This window comes from Rhinatrema bivittatum, chromosome 19, assembly GCF_901001135.1.
Source record: "Rhinatrema bivittatum chromosome 19, aRhiBiv1.1, whole genome shotgun sequence".
In the NCBI taxonomy this organism is placed as follows: domain Eukaryota; kingdom Metazoa; phylum Chordata; class Amphibia; order Gymnophiona; family Rhinatrematidae; genus Rhinatrema; species Rhinatrema bivittatum.
The window spans coordinates 35,892,001-35,901,958 of NC_042633.1; the positions used below are offsets into that span (position 1 = coordinate 35,892,001).

General features: G+C 54.6%; 1 protein-coding gene across 4 annotated transcripts in view; it reads left to right on the forward strand.

Annotated features, from left to right (window-relative positions):
* Window positions 1-9,596, forward strand: part of PBX2 (PBX homeobox 2) — a 17,056-nt gene extending 7,460 nt beyond the window's left edge. Inside the window, exons 3-9 of one of the 4 annotated variants that reach the window (XM_029585505.1) lie at window positions 5,464-5,708; window positions 5,886-6,076; window positions 6,618-6,753; window positions 6,990-7,038; window positions 8,173-8,261; window positions 8,766-8,852; window positions 9,131-9,596. In XM_029585505.1, the coding sequence (XP_029441365.1) occupies window positions 5,464-5,708; window positions 5,886-6,076; window positions 6,618-6,753; window positions 6,990-7,038; window positions 8,173-8,261; window positions 8,766-8,852; window positions 9,131-9,223 (890 nt within the window). In that variant the 3' untranslated portion in view covers window positions 9,224-9,596. Of the gene's footprint in view, window positions 1-5,463; window positions 5,709-5,885; window positions 6,077-6,617; window positions 6,754-6,989; window positions 7,144-8,172; window positions 8,262-8,765; window positions 8,853-9,130 lie in introns of all 4 variants that reach the window. The other 3 variants (XM_029585503.1, XM_029585504.1, XM_029585506.1) reach the window with 3 other exon arrangements.
* Window positions 9,597-9,958: the final 362 nt, after the last annotated feature.

A 9,958-nucleotide genomic window follows, 5' to 3' on the forward strand; every position in this document is an offset into this window, starting at 1 on the left:
TTGGGGATAGTGTGTGTGTATATGTGAGTGAGAGAAGCTTATATTGCTGCTGCCTGTGCTGTACCTGCTCTGTATTGGGGATAGTGTGTGTGTATGTGAATGAGGGAAGCTTATACTGCTGCTGCTGCCTGTGCTGTACCTGCTCTGTATTGGGGATATTGTGTGTGTATGTGAGTGAGGGAAGCTTATACTGCTGCTGCCTGTGCTGTACCTGCTCTGTATTGGGGATATTGTGTGTGTATGTGAGTGAGGGAAGCTTATACTGCTGCTGCTTGTGCTGTACCTGTTCTGTATTGGGGATATTGTGTGTGTATGTGAGTGAGGGAAGCTTATGCTGCTGCTGCCTGTGCTGTACCTGCTCTGTATTGGGGATAGTGTGTGTATAGCCTGTGCTGTACCTGCTCTGTATTGGGGATAGTGTGTGTATATGTGAGTGAGGGAATCTTATACTGCTGCTGCCTGTGCTGTACCTGCTCTGTATTGGGGATAGTGTGTGTGTATATGTGAGTGAGGGAAGCTTATACTGCTGCTGCCTGTGCTGTACCTGCTCTGTATTGGGGATAGTGTGTGTGTATATGTGAGTGAGGGAAGCTTATACTGCTGCTGCCTGTGCTGTACCTGCTCTGTATTGGGGATAGTGTGTGTATATGTGAGTCAGGGAAGCTTATACTGCTGCTGCCTGTGCTGTACCTGCTCTGTATTGGGGATAGTGTGTGTATGTGAGTCAGGGAAGCTTATACTGCTGCTGCCTGTGCTGTACCTGCTCTGTATTGGGGATAGTGTGTGTGTATGTGAGTGAGGGAAACTTGAACTGCCACTGCCCATTCAATTCCTGTTCTGTGCTGGGGTTGTGTGTCTGTGTGTTGGGGGGGGAGGGTGTTAGGCATTGTTGCACTTTGTGTGTATGTGTGGTAGGCATGCTTGCAGAGTGTGTGTGTGTGTGTGTGTTTCTGTGTGTGGTAGGTAGGCGTGCATGCTTGCAGAGTGTATGTTGTGGTAGGTAGGCATGCATGCTTGCAGAGTGTGTGTGTGTGTGTGTTTCTGTGTGTGGTAGGTAGGCGTGCATGCTTGCAGAGTGTATGTTGTGGTAGGTAGGCATGCATGCTTGCAGAGTGTGTGTGTGTGTGTGGTAGGTAGGCATGCATGCTTGCAGACTGTATGTTGTGGTAGGTAGGCATGCTTGCCCTGCTGCTGCCTGGGCTGCGCCTGTCCTATGATGGGGCAGTGTTTGTGGTTTGTATTGCTGCTGTCCACTGCTGAACCTGTCCAGTGCCTCACTCTCTGTGCCCTTTAGGCTCCCTGTGTCTCCGGCTGTGGCACATACTGTATCCATACTGTCCAGGTGCTGGAAGGGTGCCCGACTTTCCTTCCAGAGTTGGCTGTGTCCTTTGTCTCTCTTTTCCTCTGCTCTTTTTTTTCGGAACCTCGCCCTTGCCTCACCTCCCCTTCCTTCTGTTGATCCTGAAGTTTTTTTTTTTTAAGCGCTCCTGTGGGCCGTGAGGACAATTGGTCCTGAGGCCTGCAGGAGAATTTAAACTGCCTTCAATGAGGGCCTGCAGCAGGGAGAGCCGCCGCTGCCCCAGACCTCTCTTACCCTCTCTCCTGGCTAATGGCTTTCTGGAATGGAAATATGGACATGCAAATGAGAAGTCTGTCCTCTGAGGGCAGTGTGGAAGGGGGGGGGGGGGGGGAGAGCGCTAATTGTCTGTAAGATTCAGCTAGGATCCGGCTGCCATCAGCACCAGTACAAAGCATTGGCCACCATCTTGCGCAGCCCTGTGTCTGTCTGCTGAGGGGGTTACATTCCCCCCCTCCTCTGTTGTCTGTTGTCCCAGCAGGACGGCGCGCCCCCTTGTGTTGCACGGTCGGGGGGGGAATCCCATTCCCGGAAAGTGGACGTGGGAAAGATGAGAAGTTCAGGAACTGACTGAGTCTACCCCCCGCCCCCCATTCCCCAGGATAGGGCATGCCCCCCCCCACCCCTCCCCTCACCAATGTCTCTCATTTTGTGTGTGTGTCCCTTCAGCATTAGCTTAGTTAATTTTGGCATCCCTGGGTATAGGACGCTTCAGACTTTGTCTGGCACTAGCCTGAATTCCTCCAGTGCAGGGGGAGAGTCTACAGAGCTGAAACATATGTGGTGGTGGGTGGGGAGAGGAGGAGGAGGGGGTGTCTCTGCTGGCATTCCCAAGGAGGATCCAATTTCAGAGGGAGTAGGACAGAAATGGAAGAGGGAGGTGGAAAGAGCCTGTCGGACAGAAAACGGAGGAGGAAGGGAGGGGAGGGAGTGTGTGTGTGAGAGAGAGAGGGGGGATAGGCTAGGAGGGGCAGAACAAAGATTATGCAAACAGAAGTAATGGATGCAACGTTGGGCCCTCTCCTTGGGTTGAGAAATACAGCTAAGGAATGCTGCACAGTAGACGCAGCTCTTGAAGATTTGCTAAGGGCCCATCCTAGGATTAGAAGGTGCAGTTTTCAGGGGCCTCTTGAGGGACCCTGCTTCGGGTTAGCAGCAGGTAGTTGTCAGGGGTTGCTGAGGGCCCCCTTTCTTAGCTGGAGTCTGTGTTCCTGCTGCACTATTTCTTTTTTTTTTCTCTCCGTCTTGTCCGTTTGTCTCTTCCTGCTTTTGAGTTTGTCCCATGTCTGTCTAAGTATCTGTCTGCTTGCCCCAGCCTCCCAGGCCTGCACTCGGCTGTGCTGCGGCCTGAGGGAGCCCAGAGCTGAGCATTTCTCACCATCCACATCAGCTCATTACCGGGTTGGCGTTAATTACATAATTGCGCTTGGCCTAGGGGGGAGGGAGGAGGAGGGGGGCAGTCATTAGCAGGAGACGCGCAGTATAAATCAATTTCACCTGGGAGTTTAATTCTGCCTGCTGTAAACAAGCCTGTGGCCTTCTAATAAATCACTGCCTTAAGTAGCTCTCAGCTTGGCCCCGCACGCCACCTCTTAAAAGGGCAACGCCTGCCAGGCAGAACAGAGGAAGGGTCATTTTATCCTTAATGTGACGGGATACAGTATAACTCGTCTATGGGGGACAGTGAGGGGCGCCAGGGATTTATCCTTAATATAAAGGGATAGGGTATAACTTGTGTATGAGGGACAGTGAGGGGAGGGGTAGTTTTATCCTTAATATAAAGTGATAGGGTGTAACTCGTGTATGAGGGACAGTGAGGGGAGGGGGAGTTTTATCCTTAATATAAAGTGATAGGGTGTGACTCGTGTATGAGGGACAGCGAGGGGACGGGGAGTTTTATCCTTAATATAAAGTGATAGGGTGTAACTCGTGTATGAGGGACAGTGAGGGGAGGGGGAGTTTTATCCTTAATATAAAGTGATAGGGTGTGACTCGTGTATGAGGGACAGTGAGGGGAGGGGGAGTTTTATCCTTAATATAAAGTGATAGGGTGTAACTCGTGTATGAGGGACAGTGAGAGGAGGGGGAGTTTTATCCTTAATATAAAGTGATAGGGTGTGACTCGTGTATGAGGGACAGTGAGGGGAGGGGGAGTTTTATCCTTAATATAAAGTGATAGGGTGTAACTCGTGTATGAGGGACAGTGAGAGGAGGGGGAGTTTTATCCTTAATATAAAGTGATAGGGTGTAACTCGTGTATGAGGGACAGTGAGGGGAGGGGGAGTTTTATCCTTAATATAAAGTGATAGGGTGTGACTCGTGTATGAGGGACAGTGAGGGGAGGGGGAGTTTTATCCTTAATATAAAGTGATAGGGTGTGACTCGTGTATGAGGGACAGTGAGAGGAGGGGGAGTTTTATCCTTAATATAAAGTGATAGGGTGTAACTCGTGTATGAGGGACAGTGAGAGGAGGGGGAGTTTTATCCTTAATATAAAGTGATAGGGTGTGACTCGTGTATGAGGGACAGTGAGGGGAGGGGGAGTTTTATCCTTAATATAAAGTGATAGGGTGTAACTCGTGTATGAGGAACAGCGAGGGGAGGTGGAGTTTTATCCTTAATATAAAGTGATAGGATGTGACTCGTGTATGAGGGACAGCGAGGGGAGGGGGAGTTTTATCCTTAATATAAAGTGATAGGGTGTAACTCGTGTATGAGGGACAGTGAGGGGAGGTGGAGTTTTATCCTTAATATAAAGTGATAGGGTGTGACTCGTGTATGTGGGACAGCGAGGGGAGGGGGAGTTTTATCCTTAATATAAAGTGATAGGGTGTGACTCGTGTATGAGGGACAGTGAAGGGAGGGAGTGTTTTATCCTTAATATAAAGTGATAGTGTGTGACTCGTGTATGAGGGACAGTGAGGGGAGGGAGTGTTTTATCCTTAATATAAAGTGATAGGGTGTGACTCGTGTATGAGGGACAGTGAGGGGAGGGAGGGGAGGTTATCCTTAATATAAAGTGATAGGGTGTGACTCGTGTATGAGGGACAGTGAGGGGAGGGAGGGGGGGGTTATCCTTAATATAAAGTTATAGGGTGTGACTCGTGTATGTGGGACAGTGAGGGGAGGGGGAGTTTTATCCTTAATATAAAGTGATAGGGTGTAACTTGTGTATGAGGGACAGCGAGGGGAGGGAGTGTTTTATCCTTAATATAAAGGGATACATATACATACAGCTGTATGTGGTATTTATGGTTGTGGAGTGAGCGGCCTATGGTTTGGGATAAAATCCCAGGCCTTGATGGATTTGTAACGGTTGCTATGGCAGCAGCACTCGCTGTTTATCAGGACGTAGGAGGAAAGGTCGTTGCTAGGTCGTCTCCATGGTGACAGTGCTTGCCTAAGTTGGACAGAGTTGGGGAGGGCATGAGGGTTTGTTTTTGGGAAGGGGGGGAACGGCACTTTTTCACGGCAGAGACTACAAGTCCCAGCATGCTTCACATTGACGGAGGGTTCAGGCTTGGGCCTGCCTGTCACATGCCAACTTTTTTTTACCAAAAATAAACAAAAAAAACTACTCGAGTGGCCGCATGCCCCGTCCTCCCCAACCTCCTTTGGTGCCCCGTGGACACCCCCCCCCCCTTTGTTTTTTTCACGCTGCAGCAACGGTTCAGTGTTAAGGAGTGTGGGGGCCAGAGAGCTGAGTGGGCCTTCCGTACAGCGGAGCCTCAAGAACATTTGCCCGTACTCAGCCTCCCGGCCCAGCAGAGGTTGGGGGAGCTGTCTGATAGAAAACCAGCACTTCTAGTTTGTTTTTTTTTTGTCCCACCAGCCGCCATCTTGCCCTGAAGTAAACTGGCAAGGCCAGCTTGGCAACCCTAGTTAGCAGGGGGGGGGGGGTAATGGCCCTGTATCCTTCAGGGTCCCTGGCAGCTGGTCTCCTGCATCTCAGCAAGTCGACGGGACATGGGGGCAGAGCGGTGCGAGCATAGTGTTTGTGTGCGTGTACCCTGCGACTTCCTGCCCGGATCAGAGGTCACCGTGTTGCCCGTCCTAATACCCCAATCTCGCATTTCTCCCCCCCCTCCCCCCGCCCCGACTGACAGGCCTCAGCATCCGCAGCAACCAGGAGGAGGAGCCCGTGGACCCCCAGCTCATGCGACTGGACAACATGCTGCTAGCTGAGGGTGTGGCCGGGCCGGAGAAAGGGGGCGGATCAGCGGCCGCCGCCGCGGCCGCAGCAGCATCAGGCGGCGTTTCCCCGGATAACTCCATAGAGCACTCGGACTACAGGAACAAGCTGTCCCAGATCCGACAGATCTACCATTCGGAGCTGGAAAAATACGAACAGGTGAGGTGGGGGGGGGGGGGGTAAAGGGGGGTGGGGGGGTGGGAAGAGGGTTTGACACAGCACTGAGGCGTGCGCGCGGCCCCCTACCGTTCTTGTTCCTGTGTGCGGGCCCCATTCAGCACGGTGAACCGAAGGGGGAAATGTCACAGAGATTCCTTTCTTCTGTTATTCGTTCAGGCCTGCAACGAATTCACCACCCACGTCATGAACCTGCTGCGGGAGCAGAGCCGCACGCGCCCCATCTCCCCCAAGGAGATCGAGAGGATGGTGGGGATCATTCACCGCAAGTTCAGCTCCATCCAGATGCAGCTGAAGCAGAGCACGTGCGAGGCTGTGATGATCCTGCGCTCCCGCTTCCTTGATGCTCGGTGGGTGTTTCCCGGCGCCGGGCCCGCCCACGGCGGGTTGTGCCTGCGCCTCGCTCTTTCACGCGCCTGGCGGCGGGTTGCGTCTCTGCCAATCTTTCACGTGTCACGGCCTCCGCGATCTCTTTTTTTTTAAATTTTTTGTATTTCTTGCACGTCACAAAATGGCTTCCTTGCCACTTGTTTTTGTGTTTTCTTCCACGTGGTTGTTTTTTTTTGGCACCGTGGCCGTGTCCCGCGTGGCACCTTCCCTCATCTCTCGCGCGCACTTTCTGATAGAACTGCCTTCGCCGTGTTATATACCCTGTGTGCTTGCCACGTCTGGTCTTTTCCTGCTTTCCTGCACTTGCTTCTGTGGCAGCGTGACTCCCCCCGGCCACGCTGTATCGTTTCTGATTTCCTGCACGCTGCTACCTATCCCTTGCCTAGTAGTCTCATTCGTGTTTCTCATTTCTAAAGCACCGCTAGACGTAGGCAAGGCCTCTCAGCCCGTCTCGTTAACATCTTCCATTATCTCCCCTGGTCCACTGGCCTGACCCTACAGGAGGAAAAGGCGGAATTTCAGCAAGCAAGCCACGGAAGTGCTGAACGAATACTTTTACTCCCACCTCAGTAACCCTTACCCCAGCGAGGAGGCCAAGGAGGAGCTGGCCAAGAAGTGTGGCATCACGGTCTCCCAGGTATGCGCCGCCCATTCGTTCGGGTGCCTGTAACGAAAACTCCCCCCACCCCGACACGCCCCCCCTGGATCCCTGCGCCGTGACATCCCTTCCAACCCGCGACCCGAGCGCCGTCTCCGTGGCCGCGAGGAGGATGCCGCGGCGGCGGGGGGCCCCCATGCGGCCCCCCAGGGGATTGTGCGTCACTGACCGTGCTCCGTTTCTCTCTCTCTCTCTCTCGCCTTGGCGCCTTGAAGGTCTCCAACTGGTTCGGCAACAAGCGCATTCGGTACAAGAAGAACATCGGTAAGTTCCAGGAGGAAGCGAACATTTACGCGGTGAAAACGGCGGTGAGCGTCACGCAAGGGACCCACAGCGGGGCCAACTCCCCCACTACCCCAACGTCAGCAGGTAAATGAGAGCTGCCCCGGGCGGCAGCGGGTCCCACTCATTCTCAGCCTCCACCAGAGCCCCGCCCCGGTGCGCAGCTCACGCGCCCACCCCCCCCCACCCCCCCCCTTTTATACTTTCGCACGCTCTAAGTTTCCGCGGAGCGGCAGCGGCAAGCAGAGAGCTCGGGATGCGTTCTTTTCCGCCGAGCCGTCGCCCAGCAGGCGGCTGCGGCTTGCTCTACCGCCGCTGGATCAGGCCGCGGAAAAAGGAAACGCATCCCGAGCTTCGTGCTCCGCCGTCCCTGGGCGGAAACGGCGAGCGGAGCTCAGCAGGATCCGAGCCCGGGGGGGGGGGGTGGTGTCCCAGGAGCACCCGCAGGGGAGATCCTTTAGTCGCAGAACATGGAGGCCCGTACCCGTCCCAGGACCGTATGTGCTCAGGAAGGGAACGCAGTAGAGAATCTGTGCTTCACTGACCATGCGCGTTGCCCCCTCCCTGCCCCCAGGGGCTGTAACTCCTGTTGCTGGGAGGGACGGCGAGGCTGGGCGGGGCGGGCGGCCTTAGAAGAGTCTGGGTAAGGTGAAATTATTCGTCTCGGAGGTTCCTCGGGAAAAGTCGCATACATTGTGAGGGGGTAGGGGAGGAGAGTGGAGTTAAATTATTTTCCCGTGCTCCCCAGCTCAGGGAGGGGGCCAGGGGGGTGGGGGGAGGGTGAAGGAGGTGAGTAAGGAGGCAACACCAGGGCTGGCACATGAAGGGGGTGGGGGAGTTGCAGAACCTCTCTCCGGAGACTTAGAAACGTTTTTGGCTTTGTGTTTTGGATGGGTGGCCGGCGGGGGTGGGGGGGGGTTACAGGTGCTTCTGGCAGCCCGGTCGGTATTTGCGATCGGGACGTTTTCACGGTGTCCGTTCTCAACAGGTTCGGCGGGGGGGGGCGGGATGGGGTGGGGAGACTTGGGGGTTGTCGTCACCCCACGGTATTCGGATGTGTGTATTTTTTTTTTTTCTCTTTCTCTCTCTCTCTTGCCCGTGTTTTCCCTTCCCTAGGCTCCAGTGGCTCCTTTAACCTCTCCGGCTCGGGGGACATGTTCATAGGCATGCAGAGCCTGAACGGAGACTCCTATCCCGCCACGCAGGTCAGTCTCTACCCCGCCCTCTGGCCTCTCCCTTCATCCACTATAGCTGTAGAACTACAGACACTCGGGTTATGTGAACCCTGCCTACCGGACCTTCCCGGCCACACGGGAGGGTGTGTAGTGTAAGTGACTGACTCCGGGTCGCGCGCTGCCTATTGTTGGCAGTAGTGGGGCTAGAGCCCTTGCTTACAAGTGTCACTACTTTTCACTCAGAGCTCTAGGCTATCACAGAGGGGAGAGCTGGTGGCAGGAGTGGGATTTGGAACAAGGATCTGCAGACTTCACAGCTGTGTGCTCTTGACTGACCAATCCTGGCAGGAGGGAGGGCAGCACAGACCTCCCTGGCTAGTTTCATATCTGGAGCGTCTTGAGTTTTTTGGTTTTTTTTGAAAGCCAATAGCTCTTCGGCCTAGGAGACTCGTGCACAGAGAGAAAAAAAAATGAACTCCTGACCGGCTCCTGAGCTCAGGGCCGCGCTGACTGGTCTTCCGCGTCTCGTTGCAGGTGGAGTCTCTCCGGCACACGATGGCCCCCGGGGGCTACGGAGACGGGATATCAGGGAGTCAGATGTACAGTCCGCGGGAGCTCAGGGTAAGCCAGTCCCATCCCCCCCCCCCGGCGCCTGCGCCGCAGTACACGCGAGGAGCGTGCAGCCTCCCTGCAAACCCAAGCGTGTTCCGTGGTTACAGCGTGATGGGTTTACCCGGTAATACCGTCCCCGTCCCCCCCCTGTCTGGACCCTTTACACGGTAATTAAACCGGCCTAGGCCTCGACGATAGGGCAGGGAGGGGGAGACGCTGTTGGGCGGGGAGGGAGACGCTGTTGTGTCGTTTCCGCTTGTGACTCTCGTCTGTCTCTCTCCCTCCAGGCGAACGGCGGCTGGCAGGAAGCGGCCACGCCCTCCTCCGTCACCTCGCCCACGGAAGGGCCCGGCAGCGTCCACTCCGACACGTCCAACTGACGCGGCCCGGCTTCTCGTGCCACCCCCTCCCGGGCGACGCCCGTCCTCGCCGCGCCAGTCCTGACGCCGCCTCCAACGCCAGCCAATCGCCGCCGCCGCCGTCGTCCGCCAGCGGCCACCTTCCGCGTGACGTCTCGCCGCGGCCGGATCGGAAAGGATATTTTTCCAGGCAAGAGCAAAGAAGGTGGGACGGGAAGAAAAAAATTTTTTTTTTTCCTGCACAAGACCAAACTCCGCTGCGCCACCCCCGGCCCCTCAAAAAAAAAACAATTTACAGATGGATAAACGGAGAAAAAAAACACTGTGGATTTAAAAAAAAAAAAGTAAAAAGACAGTACAACTGTTGCAAGATAAGAGAGAAATATCGCTTTTGGTCATTGCCGGTTGGCAGAAGAATGGCTGGCGCTGGTGGCGTTTTGTTTTGGTTTTTTTTGTTTGGGGGGGGAGTGGGGGATCCCGGAATCCGCGCCCGATCCTGCCTCGGGTGTGCGTTGGGGGGGGGGGGGGGGGGGAGTGAGCGCGCGCGTGTTTTGTGTATATACAGTCCGAAACCGCAGGGTTTAACGAGGAATTGGAACTACAGCGTGAAAAACAAACAAACAAACAAAAAAAACAAAAACGTGAAACCCCACCCACCAAGACCCGATGACTAAAAAACGCCCCTCCCCCCACAGGAAAACACTAAAGAACTGTCTAAGAACTTGTTAGCCAATGGAAACACAGCTTTAATTACCT